This window comes from Aythya ferina (genome assembly GCF_964211825.1).
Source record: "Aythya ferina genome assembly, chromosome: 9".
Taxonomy (NCBI): Eukaryota; Metazoa; Chordata; class Aves; order Anseriformes; family Anatidae; genus Aythya; species Aythya ferina.
Genome location: NC_140305.1, coordinates 16,084,107 through 16,100,270, shown reverse-complemented (window position 1 = coordinate 16,100,270; position 16,164 = coordinate 16,084,107). Strand labels below are relative to the sequence as shown.

The window sequence follows — 16,164 nt, the reverse complement described above, 5'->3', positions numbered from 1 at the left end:
CAAACAAACAAACAAAAGCCCCTTATGCTTTATTTTATACAGTTACTGGGGAACAATTAAGTTTGGTTCATCAGCATCTCTCATGGTAGCACGCGCACACAGCTGTGTGTATGTATATGTTTTTGTACACACACATTATAGCCATAAATACTTATTTTTCATCACCAAACTGTCTCAGGAACCTGCACACAGCTATGCAACTCACACTAGCGACCCCGCACACCAAGCTCAGTGCAGGCAGCAGCGCCCCAAGACATCACAACTCACCTGATCAGCTCCGGCACACACTGGATGTTGGGGATCTGGGAGGTGAAAGGCGAGGCCACTGATGCCTCCTGCTCCGACAGCGATATCCCTGCATGGGCCATTTTCAAAGCCTGAAATCCACAGAAGGAGGAAACTGGAGATGCGTTCCCCCCTCCCACATACAAACACACACTTTTAGTGGTGCTTTACAATTTTTGTTTCAAGTGTCTTTTGTAATTGATCTTCATCTATTCTGTGGCCCGTCTCATCTCATTTTCCAGATATCTTTCATTCCCTACAGCTTAAATACTTTGTTTGTTCATTTAATCCCATTGTACCTATTTACAATTCTTTGAACTACCCTGTATGCTCTGTCTCCCACACTGGAGTTTGTGCATACCTCTCCTGTTAAACAATCTGCTAAACTATTTAAATTAGCATTTTATCCTCTTTCTACTCCTTTCAATCTCCTGTTTATATTTCTTTTAATGCTCTCTTATAAGATCCCCTTAACCCAGCCTTGTCACCTCTGCTTTAGTGCTCAGGAATGGGCTATGGATGACTTTCACCAAACCAGCCAATGCATTGTTATAAAATTATATTATGATAATACATTATCACAATAATATAATAGATAATAGAATATATATATATATATATATATAAAATATATTATATATATTATATATATTATATATATTATATATATTATATATATTATATTATATATATAATATATATTATATATTATATATATATATTATATATAATATATATTATATATATATATTATATATATTATTATATATTATATATATATTTTATATATATATATATATAATATATATATATTATCATTAAGGCCCTCCAATTTGCAACTGTAAAATCTGAACAAATATGTAAGAAGCATACTTATTCTAATATCTGGGGCGGGGGGGGAAGCTTTCTATTATTGTGCATGTTCGTACATAAAAACACACATAAGTAGTATTTTACAACAACACACTGACCAAGTATACCCACAGGCTAATATGGGAAATGCTGGTGACGAGTTGTGCTGAGCAGCATCTCACCATAGTGTGCTTTAGGTTGAAAGAGGTAAAATTTAAGGAAAGCGGCAGATTTGCTCGTACGTACCCCACAGTCGTTGGCTCCATCACCACACATGCCTACATAGTAACTGTTGGAGGAAAAGGAGGGAAAACACTGATGAAAGGAGGGAAAATGGGAGAGTAGGAAGGTGTTTGTAGGTGCTGGAGGCTGGCTCAGTGTTCTTATCTCAGCTCTGTTTCATGCAGCCTTCTGTGCTGTGATGGAGCGGGGGCCAAGGCCACGGCAAGGGCTGCTTGGGGCAGGGGGCCTGGGGCAGCACCAGCAGGGCCAGTTACACCTCAGAGAACACCTTCCCTCGGTTGGATTCAAAAAGAAAGCCAACAGAACCTTACTTGAGTTTTTGAAGCTCTTCCACAAGGGTGGATTTCTGGCCCGGAGACATTCTAGCAAAGACAGTTGCATTCACCAGTATCTGCAGGACAGAGCAACGGGCTGTCTCAGGTGGGCATTTGTCCTGGTTTCAGTTAGAACAGAATTTTCTTCCTAGTAACTGGTGGAATGCTGTGTTTTGGCTTGGGATGAGAAAAGTGCTGATAACACCCCGATGTTTTAATTGTTGCAGAGCAGTGCTTATACCAAGCCAAGGACACCTCAGCCTTTTGCTCTGTCCTGCCAACAGGCAGGCTGGGGGTGCAGTAAGAGTTGGGAGGGGACAGACCCAGGACAGGTGACCCAAACTAGCCAAAGGGGTATTCCATACCATCTGACGTCATGCTAAACAATATATAGGGGTGGCTAGCCGGGGGAGGGGGCCAGACTGCTCGGGGTTAGGCTGGGCATCGGTCAGCAGGTGGTGAGCAATTGCATCGTGCATCACTTGTTTGTACATATTATTATTACTTTTCTATTATCACCATTGTATTATTATTATTATTATTATTGTTATTTTTTTTTGTTATTATTTTCCTGTCTTATGAAACTGTCTTTATCTCAACTCACGGGCTTCACTTTCCATTTCTCTCCCCTGTCCCAGAGAGGGAGGGGGAGGGGGAGCGAACGGCTGCATGGTGTTTAGCTGCCGGCCGGGTTAAACCACGACAGCATTCATGCCCTGCTGCCCGCTGAGGCAGGATCAGGCCTCCCCAATGAGTGCCTGACACAGTTCTCTAAAGCATTCTTCCTGCCCTAACCACGGTTTTGTTACACTTAGGATAAGGTTTCTCCTAACATCATGTTCAGCAGGCTCTGGTTTCTGCCTCGCCCCTCCACGGGGAGACCAGTGGTCACCACGCGCAGTGCGGCAGCCGTGGAGCAGCCAGGCCTCATACCTGCTCCCCTGGTGCGGCACAGATGGCTGGTGACAGTGGCAATAACACTGCTCAGCTGGGGGTTTTTCCAATCTATCCAGAGAAGTCCCTCTCCTGACACCAGCTATTTAACGGGAGGGTGACAGGCACTGAAGATTTCTGCTGCTAGGTGTGGGTATTTCATGTTCCTGCTGCCACTGCTGAACAGAAGACATTGCCAGCTCTGGCAGTGGTACATGGGAATGGGGTTGATGTTTTTAATTAAACTGAAATGGAGGAGGTGACTGCGGAGTAACTCCACCATGCAGCTGCTCATGGCACCTCAGCCACCTCGGTCAGCCGGGGCTCGGCAAATACAGAAAGCCAACTGCTCGGGCTGACCTTGAGGCACACTGGGAGGCTGACGAGGTGTCAGAAGTGACAACACTACAGGTACTGACAGGAAAATACCTTTCTCCAGCCAGAACACTACTGCCCTTTACACATAACAGAGAGGATGAGCAAGCGCTTTGTTTCCTCTGAACTTACTTTTGGCAGCAAGTTGTAGAAGTGCTTTAAAAGAACCTGGTAGGATTTCCCGTTCATGGCAAAATGGTAGCTGCAGCTTTCTCCATCCAAGTTGATCTTTTCCTGGGCATTAGCACATATCTCCAAGAAACAAAACAGCATTTAATCTCAGACTGAGATCACCACGAAGCCTTGGACCCCAGAACTGACCCATCCCTGGAGCTGCCCCTGTCCTGGTGACAACAGGCCCCAAGGTGTCACTCAGCCCACGGCAAGGGCAGCGTCCCTGCCCCTAGACAGCAATCACCCTCCTGCTTTGTATCCAGCTATGCCAACAGCCCCCTGCCACACCGCACTGTTACCCACCAGACAAACAGGGACACAGCATCTCACAGCATCTTTTCCTGTAACTTCAGTCCTGCAGTCCTTTCCTGTAACTTCAGGCCTACCAGTGCTTTTCTAGCTGTGAGAACACAGCTAGAAAATAGCTGTTGCCAACACCATTTAGCCACAGATGGCTAGTTTAAACACTGAAGTTTGGTCCAGAAAATAACCTCACAGACAAGTATTTTTAAATGCATTAATTAGGCACACTTCAAGCATGAAGGAAGCAGTCACTGCATCTGCAGAGCATTACCACTTATTCATATAGTTATTTTGCACGCTGTCCTGAGCAAAGAGTCTCTGTATTAACTGTTTCTCCCTAGCAGGTGAATGGTCCATATCACACCCCGTATACCCTGAGGCAAGTAGGAACCAACCCTTTGTACATCCTCCCTTCCTCAAAACTGCCTCAAAATGCTCAGCAAGGAACCCACACCCCAAAAGCCAGCTATTAGACATCAAAGCTTTGTTAATTCATCCTGGCACCCGACAGCAACCTCCCCAGCTGCACATACAGGGGCAGCAGCTGTGCTTGCTTTGCTGTCTTCTGCCAGCTGCCAGGCAATGGAAGCTGGAGCAGGGCCCTCTGGTTCACTTGCTTCGATGATGATGACTTTGCTAGCCTTGGGAATCATTTCCGCACTCCTGGCCACTGTGACCGCTGTCTGTAGGTTGTCCCCTGCCAACGATACCAGAGAGGCTGGCCCTTTGTGTCCTCTGTCATGCCCCAGGTAGGGGCTGTGGAGCTGCTGTGCAATGGGGATGCTGGAGGAGCAAGTGCTTCCTGTGCTGCTCCCGTTCGCTATGGCTGGAGTTGGGGGATTCACCTGTGACCATGACACTCCTGATACGGGCGGCAGCCAGCTCCCGCAGCACAGGCTTCGTCTCCTGCTTCAGGCGATTCTCCATCACCAGGAGGCCCAGGAACACCAGCTCAGACTCAGCCTCCTCTCTTGGGGCAAGGACAGAAACACAGGTGCTGCTGCGCTCAGCTGGAAACAGGCTTGGCTACACAGTGAAATGCAACTGGCACAAGTTCAGTGCTCAACAAGCACCAGCGTTTCTGCAGCTTCAGCCAAGCCACAGGTCCCCTGCCTTGCGGTCCCCTGGAAGGAGCAGCCCAGCCAAGGTGCAGGCAGGGAGGGGGCAGAGATCTGCAGGACCAGACTAGCTGAAACCTGCAGGCTACAGCACTCAGCATGGCTTTCTATCACAGTCCCAATCCATGGCCATACTGAAGCACAATTACCAGCTTTCATTGCCCTTTGATAACAGCTTCGGAAATTCAGCTCAGTGAGCTTTGCAAGAGCAGTACTTAATTGCAAGGCAATTAACAGCATAATCAGCATCTGCTGAGAGGAAGGTGTGATGCAGCTCAGCTTCCCCATACGCTTCCATAAGCAGGAGAGGAGGGGGAGGGCTGGGTCAGGTCCTAACAAGCTGGTAGGGAAGCAAGCCCGCAGCGATGCTAGCAGCTCCTCAGCACATCTTACCTCTCCAGGTCGCTCACATCTACATCCTTTCCTAGGCTTAGCACTTTATGGGCCAGCGCGATAACTCTGAAGCCTTGGCTTGTGTACATCTTAAGCTCCTTTAAGAAATCAGCTGGGACTGTTTACAGGAGAAAAGTGTCATGGTTAGAATATTCCACCCTTGCTGACTGCTCCTCTGGGGTTAAGCCTGCCCTTTAACACACTGTATAGCCTTACAGTGCTCAGCTTTTTCGCAGAAGTCAGCTAAGGCTGTGTAACTGACTGTTCAAATAAGTGATCCGTGAATCCATTTTCTACTTCTTAAATGAATGTTAAGGTGCAGGTAGGTATGATGCATTACTGGGCAGAGAAAAAAGGACTGATTACATCATTCTGACCTGAGCTTTACAGCATACATGCTGAGTACTGGTCAGGGAGTTGATTTTATGTTAATGCCTTAGTGGGGAATTTCTCCAAAATCCGAAAAATTAAAAAAAAAATAAATCTAAAAGCAGAGTTCCTTTTAACTTTGCAGTATTTTGTAATCACTACATACTGCAATCACAGCTTTACAGCATGGTACCTAATTATTTATTAAGCTGTAATCAATACAAGAACAATCGAGACAGGAGGAGAGGAGCTATTTAGAAACCTGAGAAAGTGGAACTGTTTTTAAGATATCTTTTCTGCTGATGCTAAATTGTTTGGAGGTTTGTGTCATTGGAAATTACATAGCTTTAAATTAAGTTTTTCCATTGTCCCTCAAAACCATTTTCACCTGTTTTCAGGTCATTGCCATCTCAAATAACAAACAACAGAGATGCAGACCACTGGTTGGCACCCTTCCAAAGTATTCAGTGAATATGACCTGAGTTTTAAGTTTGCAGGCAAATTGGAGAACAAGCCTATAATATTGGTCTCGCACACACAAAAGAAAAGCCTATGTTTACTTGCAGAGGGAGGACAGAAGTCTTGGCTTGAGTGTTAATAGCAATTATCCTTAATAACGATAATTTGCATGTCCACAGCAAGTTTCCCATTGCCAAGATTTAAAGCCTTTGTAAGCTGGGTCAATAACTCGATGCTGAATTTACAGGTCAATAAATTAACAGAAAATTTAAGGACTCATGCAGCACATCAGAGTGGCTGTGACACATGCAATTACCACCACCCCACACCTTCTCTGGGTATTTTGACATGCCAATGTTATTTACAGGCTGTATCTTCAGCTGATGCCTGTCAGCTGGGTGATGTATAGCAGCTGAACCGCAGGCTGTGCATCTCACTAGCCGCTGGGCTCTGTGCATCCTGATTCACAAACAAGCTTATTTGTATAGTTAACTAATGATATTTAGGTTCTGTACTGACCCCAGGCTTGTTTCTGGGATGAACTGTACATATGTAGTAGCAGAGTGAATGCTGCAAACCTTGCTAACACAAGGTCTGGTTTGGATTAAGTCCAAAGACTGTAAAGGTGCCCTTCCCCACATCTATACCAGTTTCTTGTCTGCATAAGCTGGACACTATTTCTGGTGCTCCTTTCATGTACAGGTCATACTGTTCCTCTCCAATCTTCTGTGAAACAACAGACATCCTCTGCAATCCAGAGGAAAATGGGAATTGATGTAGGATTGCTATTCCTTCTACAGGAGCCTGGAAGAGGTCAGAAAAGGGAGATGTTACTTAGGGGGTTGATTCATAGATTACACAGAGCAAATCCATCCTGAGCTTCAGCTCATTTGAGCCTTTCTGGCTTAGGTGATTTATTATTGATAGGAGACAGTTTTAGTGTTTTCTGGCTATAGGACCAGATCACTAATAACAAGATTAGGAACCACAGTTTCAAAAACAGTAGCTTCCTAGCACACTTCCCATGAACCTCAGTGTTTTTCTTAATATTCAACTTGTTTTCTGGGCTTTGTCCCAGGTTTTCTCTTAGCAACCACACACTGATGCAATATTCCTGGAGTTACAGACAGAGGAACAGAAAATTGATGTTAGAGTGACATTACCAAGGGAACAGAGCAATGCTAGAAATAAGATTGTTTTCCATGTTGCCACAGCACTGTCTTTGTGGTACTGCTAACAGAAATCACCCCCCTTCTGCTGGGAAGAAGCTGTCTGGGTTAATGTACAGGCTGGAAATTTAACAATTTTCAGCCATAAAAACATGGGGCTCCTGCCTGGATTTTCGAGAGATGAGGTGAAGCAAACACCACCATGCTTTAGGGTGAGGCTGGTGAATCTGTCAGTGTGCTTGCACAGCCATTAGCAGCAGACTTGTTCATGCTCCTAGCTGCAGTGCCTAGACCTTAAAGTACCTCTTCCTGCAGGTAAAGCCGTGCTTTAGATATTTTTCTAGATTGCAAGCTTTCTTTACAATGGTCTCCACTTAGACTGGTCATAAAGCTTCATTGTGGCAGCAGGTTTATTGGGTGAGGAAGCAGAAGTCTGTATCTGTTATTAGTGTAAATAGCAGAGCTGGAAATGAGAGGGTTTTAGGCACAAGAGCCCTTCTGGAAGTGAAGCTCAGGGGCAGCTCCCTGAGTTTAATCAGAATCTGCTTTTCAGGTCCTCAGCTTCCAGGCACTCTGTTCACAGGAAAGATACACCACAGGACCAAGAGTGGAGGAAAGGCCTATTGCAGCCAGTCACCAAGTTAAATAGTGCATGTACTAGAAGCTTCACAAGCTGGATGTTGAAAGCACAGAATATTAATTCCCAGAAAGCCAGACTCACACTGCTGGCCTTTGGCCCCGGTCTAACAATGCAGGTGTGAAGAGCACCAGCCCCATCCTGAGACATGTTGGACTCTTCTATCTCCTGTACATGGAAAAAAAAAAAAAAAAAAAAAAAAAAAAAAAAAAAGTTATTTCTGATGTTCCTTGTTTTGTATTTTTTGGCTTCACACCTGTCTGTTAAAAACAGGGATGGCAGTACATGACAGCATGTTTCCCCTTTGCTGTTGGCACCCAGCTGCTACAGTGTTTTGTTGTAATCTATGAGGTCTTTCTATCCATCATCACTGACAACCTCCCTGCAGCCCTGTCCTTAGCAGAAGCCTACAGGGCACTGCATCTTTAGACCTGATGAGAGCAAAAAACCTGTGTCAAATTTTGTTTTCTCTAAATCAAAGTCCCACAGAAATTTAATGTCATAGCAACAAAAGGAAAAGAGAACTAATCCCTATCTAGCTGGTTTTATCTTCCAGCCTCCTGCTTTAAAAGACTCTCACTGATGTTCTGTGCAGAAACTGAGTGGCAGTTTTAGGTGTAGGATGCTTTAGCCCTACATCTTAGCTACTTTGTGTACTGCCAAGGCTCATTCCCCCTCATTGTCCCCTTCTGCTGTTGTGCGGCTCTGCTGCTGCTTGTCCTTCCACCAGCCCGATGCCTTCCCGAAGTGCTTCTGCGAGAGCTGCATCTGTTTTATTTATTGATTAGAGTCTCCTGAGGAAAAGCTTGAAGGAGAAGAGATGATGGGGCAGTTAACTGCAGTGACCCCAGAGCCCTTCCAGGCTGGGATGGGGAGAAGCAGCACCTTTCCATCCCTGCCCCCCCCAGCACAACCCTCCCCAGCGCTGCAGGTGCGCCCCAAGGCTCAGCCTCTTGCCCCCTCCCCAGCTGTCTCAGTCTTGCTGTTCATTCAGCCTTCGGCTCCAGCCCTGGCTTCTTCATAGGGATGTCCCTTTGCTAATCAGAGAGAACAGCCCTCAGCACAAGGGCACAGAAACCTGCCTTCATGCTTCCTCAGCTGGCCTGTGCTCTGTGTGTAGCCAGCAGCACAGTCTGAGCCCCTGCTTCCAGCAGCAAGGCTCCCCCTCTGCTTCGTTACAGTCCAACATTTACAAATCAAGTTAAGAGAGCAAACACAGGCATCCCTGAGTAAAATGATTGCTGGACTACAAAAAAAAAAACAAAAACAAAAACAAAAAACAAAACAAACAAAAAAAAAACACACAAACCAAAAAAAAAAACAACACAGTTGTAGTGCTGCAAATCTGCCACGAGGTTAGTAGGGATAACAGCAAATTCCATCTGTTGTGACCAGGACTGAAAGGGTTTCCCCTACAGACATGCCTTGGAGCTTGGCCTTGACCCAGGGGCTGTGCTTTGGAGGTTGCAGAGGACACGAGTCACGTTACCCAGTGCGTGCCCTCAAACATTTTCAGGTCCAGTGGATCTCCTTGAATCTTCTTGTCCAAAACCACCAAGGAATGGCAGCTTGCCATGGCTCCACACACAGGTCCCCAGGGCAGAGGAGTGCTAGATGGAAATTTGTGAATTTTCTGAAACCTGGTTAAAAGAAGAAGGTTAGTGGGACTGATAACAAGAAGGATGCAGAGAAGCCCCCAGCTAGCACATACAGGTGCAGCTTTGCTGCATTTAGTGGTGCTGAACCCCAAAACAGCAAGCAACTTGCTGTCCTACCCTTCCTTCTGATAACAGCTCAGGGGCACTAAGGAGTCTAAACCATTCCCAGTAATTAATTGTCATGAGTTCAGCTTGATGCAAAGTAACTGAGAAGGGAAGACAGAGGGGTGGTACAGGACTGCTTAGCAATTGCTGTTTGGTATTAGAGCAGAGAAGATGCTATCAGAAAAAAAAAACGACTTGCAGCAGAGACCTCTGAGGCATTTAGCAATATGGCCTTGGAGAGCCTCCACTTCCACTGGTAGTTCTATCTGCAAACCCACAGACACCAGATGCTTGTCCCTCACCTTGGTTTTTAAAAATGGGTAAGCCAGACTTCTATTGAGTTACTTGAGGCACACTATTAAAGATCCATGTCCTGATTTATTTCTTTGGAAAGCCTTGAGATTTATTCCCTCTCTGGCCCTGCAGAGCATGTGTGCAGCTAGGCTGGCTGAAGGTTCTGTTATTTCACCGTGGAAGTTATTTCTCAGAGTCTTCTCACAGACATTTTTTCCTTCTAAGAAACTGGCTGGCTGACGAGCTGTGTCTGCCAGACCAGAACATAGCCCATTACCATTTAGGCTGACATGTTAAGGAGAAATTTAAATAATTTTTATTTACTTTTGATCACCACTAGCATCCCATTTCTAAAACAGGCACAGTGAAATGCATCTGGAAGCAAGCAGCATGACAGCTCGCAGCTCTATTAAAAGGAACAATGAATCCCAGGACCTGTCATCCCCTCTGGGCCATCAGAGTCTGTTCTGTTTCCAGCAAATTATACCTTGTTCTCAGGCTGGTCATAATTGGCTTATTAATTAATTAATACTTGAGAGACACCGTGAAAATGCTAAACAATATAAAACCAACAAACATTTGTATCTTATTAAACATACAATAGGATATTTTGCAAGTGGAATGAAATTCCTTTACTGTCATTGCCTCACAGTATTCAGATTAGCTGACAGCTAGTCTTATAATGTGTTTAAGAATGTGAATATTTAAGAAAGAGTAATTATGTAAATACACTAATGAGATCAACACAGCCAGCAATAGCTCCTCCTTGCATTCTGGCAAGCCACCAGCACTGGTTCCCAGCTGGGCATAGATTTGACATGTCAGCAGAGACAGACTTGTGTTCTGACACCTCACGGAGTTCCTTATTACGAGGATTTATTCTGATATATGGGTCCAATTTTGCTCTGCTGCCCACATGAACAGACACTACCTGCAAGGCTACCTTGGTGGAAGTCCCTCTGGCATTTGCCTGCCTCCTGGGAGGCTCCCAGCCCATCCAACACCCCCTGCTCAGCATGGCCTCCCTGGGGCACTGGATGGGCACCAAGAAGGGACCATGCTATCTGCCTGTGGTTTGGTCCTGCTGGAGGAGTATTTTATCGGTTGACACTTATTAATCTCTTCTCATTAATTTGCATCAGATAGCAATTTTCTCTCTATCCTTTGAGGAAGTATTGGGAATGTGATTTTTCTCCCGCAATGAATTCATCCTATCATTCATTATAGCATGATTATCTCTGTGGTGTTGAGGTATCTTATATATTAACAGCAACTAATGAAATCCAGAAGTAGATATGGGTGTGTGATTTGTCCTGGCCACTGCAAAAGATTAATATTTTGAGTTGGCATAACATGCAGGCTGCACAGCAGAGCTGAAGTCTGTTATTGTATTTTAATAATATGAATTAAATAGTATAATTCTGGATATAGTCAGGTTTAGTATTTGCATACTGGATATCTCTTGAGGCTTTCAGTGCTCCTTAGGCTTGGATTTGAGATGGAGCATGCCAGGGCTATGAGGGAGTCTGTAAGGACACCTAAGCTTTGCAGGTCTGATCTGTGGTCTCATGGATTTTTGCAGTGTTTACAGAAGGTAGGCGAGATTTGACAGGCACTGAAGATGGCAACACTTCATTTCAACAGAAGGAGCATTATCCTAACCCTTAAAGGATGAAAGGTTTATTGAACAGATTAAGAATATTTATTGAACTATGCTACGAATGACATAATTGAAAAGCTCTGTGCATATTCTCCAAATCCCCATGGGGTAATTAAAAGCACTCACACTGCTGTGGCTTCTGCCTTGAATTAGCAGCTGTGCTCACCACTACACAAGGCACTGTATTGGCAAGGAAGGAGCTGAGCAGAGGGCAGGGATCTTTAACCCCTGCCTCCCCCAAGTCCCCCACCTCTTGCTGCATGTTCTTTGCTGTCTCTCCCTATCCCATGCAACCACCCCCTGCCAATCTGACCGCTGGGCAATACCTCTGCACTGGAGATGGGTTCCCTCTAAAGGAATTCCTTCCTTACCAACTTCCCTCAGAAGGGAGGACACCCCACAGGTCCAGTCCATCTTCTGTCAGTGTGCCTGTCTAAAATGAGATAAATGGTCATTACCCTTTTCCTGCCCACCTCTTCCCCTGACACATACCCAGGGCTCCTTCCTGGGCAGGGTAATGAAAGCGTCATGCTCCCAGTGTCACCCTGCCCCACAGGCACCTGCAGAGGATGTTTTCATGGGGGCAGGTGAGAGAAGACTGGGGAGAAATAAAAATAAGAGATAAAATAACCACTATGCATCCCCCAGCATCTTTGAGTGCCCCAGGAAGTGCCTTACTTTGTCAAAGCAAACAAGGTTGATCTGCCCACAGATATTAATCCTCTGCGGAGTGATGCAGAAAATCTTCTTTTTCTTCAGCCTCCTTTGGGCATAAACAGTGCCTGTGGTCAAGGCAGCGGGGATCGCGGGAGGCACAGCCACAGTGAGGAGGAGGAGGGCCATAGCCACTACTTCTGCCACCGGCTTCTGCAAGCAGCCAGAGCAACAGGCGGTGAGGTGGGGGCAACAGCCCCCTGGGGGTCCCTCCTGCCACAGAGCAACGCACCCCAAGGTCTGACCATGGATTTATTCTGCTTCTTTCTGTCCTGTCCCCGCATGCACACACTTCTGGCAGCAGCAGACTTGACTGCAGAAGCAGAAGATATTCCAGTGGCCTCGGAGCTGGTGCACAGCCTGGGAGCACTGCCTGTACTTACTTGGTGGTACGTGAACACACACACAGTATATATCAGTCCCAGTACGCCGATGGCGGAGAGGCCTATGATGAACTTGAAGGCATCTCTGTAGAGCTGGAAGTTCATGGGCTTGGGGTAGAGGATGGATCTCACCAGGTCACCTTTAGCGGTGTTGAACCCTGTGTGAAGACACGAGCCTTACATCACATTGGTGACAAAGCAGTGGCATGGTGAGCCAGCTCTGTCAGAAATGGGTGGCACCACACAGGCCTTGGCCATCAGGTGGCAGCGAGGACCGCTTGGGTGTGGTGGAGCCACAAGAGTTACAAGGAGACACCAGCTCTCCCATCAGTCTCCCAGGAAGCCATTTTCCCCAATCTGATCAAAAAACAGAGGACGTACCAGTTTGCAGCACCACAGCTTTCAATGGCCCTCTGCCAGTTGGCTTCGTCTGAATGACTTCAGTCCCACAGAAGAGGACGTGTCTCCGGTAGTCCTCCATGCTGTGGGTTTTCCAGGGCATCGGACTCTCCGTGAGAGGCAAGGGGGTTTTAGTGACTGGAATACTTTCACCTGAGAACAGCAGTGTGCAGCTTCACTTAAAGGAGATTTAAGAGTCTTATCAGATTGTGCATATTAAAAAATAACAGCGCCCTTTAGGTGCTTAAGCTTACCTGACTAATCAGCTTGCTTAAGTACTCACAGATGTGGATTTGTGGTGACAAGCCATTACAGTTTTCATGTCAGAGTCCGTCTGATGGCTTCTCTGAGCATTTTCTGTCAATGGGCTTGGGACAAATTTCACCCCTGGCCCAAGTTCAGGCCTTGCAGTGGCTCAGTGTTTGCTGTAATGATGACTCATGTGCTCATACATGGCCTGCTTGAACCAAGCCACTGCAAGATCTGAATCCAAAAAGCCAGAAAACAAATATTCATTGTGTTTGAATATTTTCACTTTCTGCTCCTGACAGTATTTTAATCCTACTTTTGTGTACGTGTGGATAAGAAATACATATTACACAATGGCAGTGTTCAAAAGCCCAAGACAACTGTGAATTATTCAAGCCACAGTTTTCCCACCTCCTGCTGCAAACTATTCTAATAAATAGTAAACAATTTTCTGTCAGAACAGAGAGACATCTCCCTGACAGAGAACCTGCACAGGGTGTTAACATTTCAAACTCCAAGGCTGCACCTGTGAGCATCCCTTCATTCACAACGCAGCTCCCATCAATCAGGACAGCGTCACATGGGAGAGAGAGCTTTATTCCATCTAAAAGAAACACATCTCCTGGGACTAAGTAACGAGACTCCAGCTCTTTGCAACCTGTAGAATAATATGAAAATGAACTTCATTTGTGCTCAAGTTCTGAGCAATAAAACACAAGTTTCAAAGCACACATAACATCACAAAACTTCTACACTGCATGATTTAAGACCAGTGCCTTTTAGAAATAAAACTGGCTGAAAAGCAATAGCACAAAGGTAAGCCTTTGTCTGAACATCTTCCTCCAAGTAGGTGTCTGCAGTTTTACTGGCTTAGTGTCCACAAAATGCTGGCCTCAAAAACCTGTCTAAGGCCCTTACATCTCTCATCAACCCTAGAAATTGCATATCTGAGCACCTTTGGGAGGCAAAAATACTATAACCCCTATTTTATGGGCAAGGAACTGAGACACAGGGAAGGAAGCATGTACCTCAGTGGGAGCCATATATCCAGACTCATCGAGACTCATTCACAAGCTACTTGACAAGCTTGTGAAAGTAGCCTATAGCAGGGCAGGGAAGCAGATCTCTGAAGGACAGAGTTGTTATCTGGTTGCTTGTTTGGGAAATTAAGTTTTCCAAGGTGTTCCCAACTCTCAACATAAATTACTGGGCTTGCCTGTATCATTACAGATGCTGTAGATATCGGTGATAATGACACAGATGCATCATTACTGCATCGCATAGGCTGTTCCCGCAGATCTCACTGCCCTTCCCAGCTCACCTCCCTCTGCCCCATTCTCCCTGCAGCTTGCCCTTCACGTTTCGGTCATGGAAACCAAGAGGAGCTGTGCAATTCCAGATTCATTTCAACACATCAGTTAATTACACAGGCCTGTGAGGAAAATGAGACTCAGATGACTCACCTTCACTCTTCATGCAGACTGTAACCTGGACTTTGTTATGCTCCTCAACAAGGTCATGCAGCTTAGTAGACTGCTGTTGATGGGAAAGCAATAGCAGCGTTGAAACACCAATGCTCAAGCTGAGCAGCATGTTACAATTCACTGATCATGTTAATATCATAGAAACTGAGCTCTGCCGAGTTATCCGGGGGAGTTTTCACATCTCTCTTTAGAAGTCAGGATGCTGATTCATGGTTACCCTGGAACAAGCTGCTGTGGGAACTTGGACCAAATTTTCAATTTGATTTGACTCATGCTGCTGCACCTCCCTTGACTTTCATGGGGCTATCCCTGCTTCATAACAGATCAAGTCTCCTCAGCCGCAACACTGTTACCTGCAGCCCCTTAGTAAAGGGCTTCTTTTTGCTCAAGTCTTATCCATGCTAGGAGGCTTCCAACGAAACCACCCAGTTGTAAAGACTGCCATTACAACACTGCCATTGCAAGAAGAAAAATTCTAATTTGACTAGGTGTCTGTGCTTTGCGTGTTTTTGCAATCTAATTCAGACAATTATGTACCCTGAGATAATGATGAAGTCAGCTGTCATTGCAAGACCATTAGAGAGAATGTGCTATCTTGATTTAGAAGTTGCAATTGAAAAAAAAAAAAAATAATCCCCAAGTGTGGATTTCTTCATTAGCATTGTTCTTGTGAGGATGTCAAACCAGTTTGAAGAATATCCGGAGGCCCCAAACATTGTATTTCATCCTGCCAAAGTTATCAGTCGCACAATAAAACTGGTCTTGCCAAGAAAAGCTGAACGGACTGTATCTGTTCTTGGTGCTCTGCAATACCAGGGCACGACATCAACACTTTAGGGATAAAGGTACTCTTAAAGGGATGCAAGTGCTTGTTCAACACGGGAGTGCTATTCATCCTACATGACACATACAGATCTTAGCCTGAGATACAGAAATGGTATTCATGGCCAACACACCTGCGCTGGCAAGAGCCCCAGCTATTCACAAAGCGCTCACTGAGACCGGCATGAGGCTGGAACAAGGCAGCAATACAAGCATGCCCTTGGCAGAGAGGGTGAGTGGTGCATGGAGTGCCGTGTCAGCAGAGCACTGCAGTGAGCACATGCTGCCCAAAGGCCCTCAAGCCCAGGGAGCTATGCAGGAGCATGCTGTGCGCCCCAGCAGCCCATGGAAAAGAAGGGTCAGTTCAGCCTACAGGCAACTCTCCAAAAGACAAATCATTACCTCCCCCAGGCAGCATTTCGCAGAGCAGCCTGCTGTATGCCTGGCTCAAGAAGCTGTTCCCAGGGCTGAATCTGGCCCCTGACCAGTCATTTAGTGCAGGAAGACCGGTTTGAGCAGTGCCTTTGGAGGAAACATGAGCTATGCCTGACTTTGAAGCAGCACACAAGTGCTTGGGCTGGCTTTGAGCAGGACTTCCAGTGCCATGCACCCCATGGCTGCCTTCCCATCACCCCAGCACCACCTCCACCATATCACTCTGTCCATGGGAGCTGCGCTCCTCAGCACTGTCCTATAACCTCTGCATTCTTCCTGCAGATTAGCAAAACATTCACCAGGACTCAGGAATCCCCAGATCCTTTCTGCTTTTAAA

The 16,164-nt window shown here is 45.9% G+C and overlaps 1 protein-coding gene across 1 annotated transcript in view; it reads right to left on the bottom strand.

Moving 5' to 3' along the window:
• The window catches only part of LOC311441099 (putative cation-transporting ATPase 13A5), a 31,707-nt gene that overhangs the window by 6,595 nt on the left and 8,948 nt on the right, over positions 1-16,164 (bottom strand). Inside the window, exons 8-23 of the mRNA XM_084528755.1 lie at positions 14,550-14,622; positions 13,613-13,744; positions 12,820-12,990; positions 12,439-12,596; positions 12,020-12,208; positions 11,713-11,774; positions 9,114-9,264; positions 7,709-7,792; positions 6,466-6,622; positions 4,991-5,108; positions 4,325-4,449; positions 4,013-4,176; positions 3,135-3,254; positions 1,692-1,771; positions 1,384-1,426; positions 268-377 (exon numbers count right to left, since the gene is read on the bottom strand). Coding sequence (XP_084384881.1) covers positions 268-377; positions 1,384-1,426; positions 1,692-1,771; positions 3,135-3,254; positions 4,013-4,176; positions 4,325-4,449; positions 4,991-5,108; positions 6,466-6,622; positions 7,709-7,792; positions 9,114-9,264; positions 11,713-11,774; positions 12,020-12,208; positions 12,439-12,596; positions 12,820-12,990; positions 13,613-13,744; positions 14,550-14,622 — 1,937 coding nt within the window. The remainder of the gene's footprint in view (positions 1-267; positions 378-1,383; positions 1,427-1,691; positions 1,772-3,134; positions 3,255-4,012; positions 4,177-4,324; positions 4,450-4,990; positions 5,109-6,465; positions 6,623-7,708; positions 7,793-9,113; positions 9,265-11,712; positions 11,775-12,019; positions 12,209-12,438; positions 12,597-12,819; positions 12,991-13,612; positions 13,745-14,549; positions 14,623-16,164) is intronic.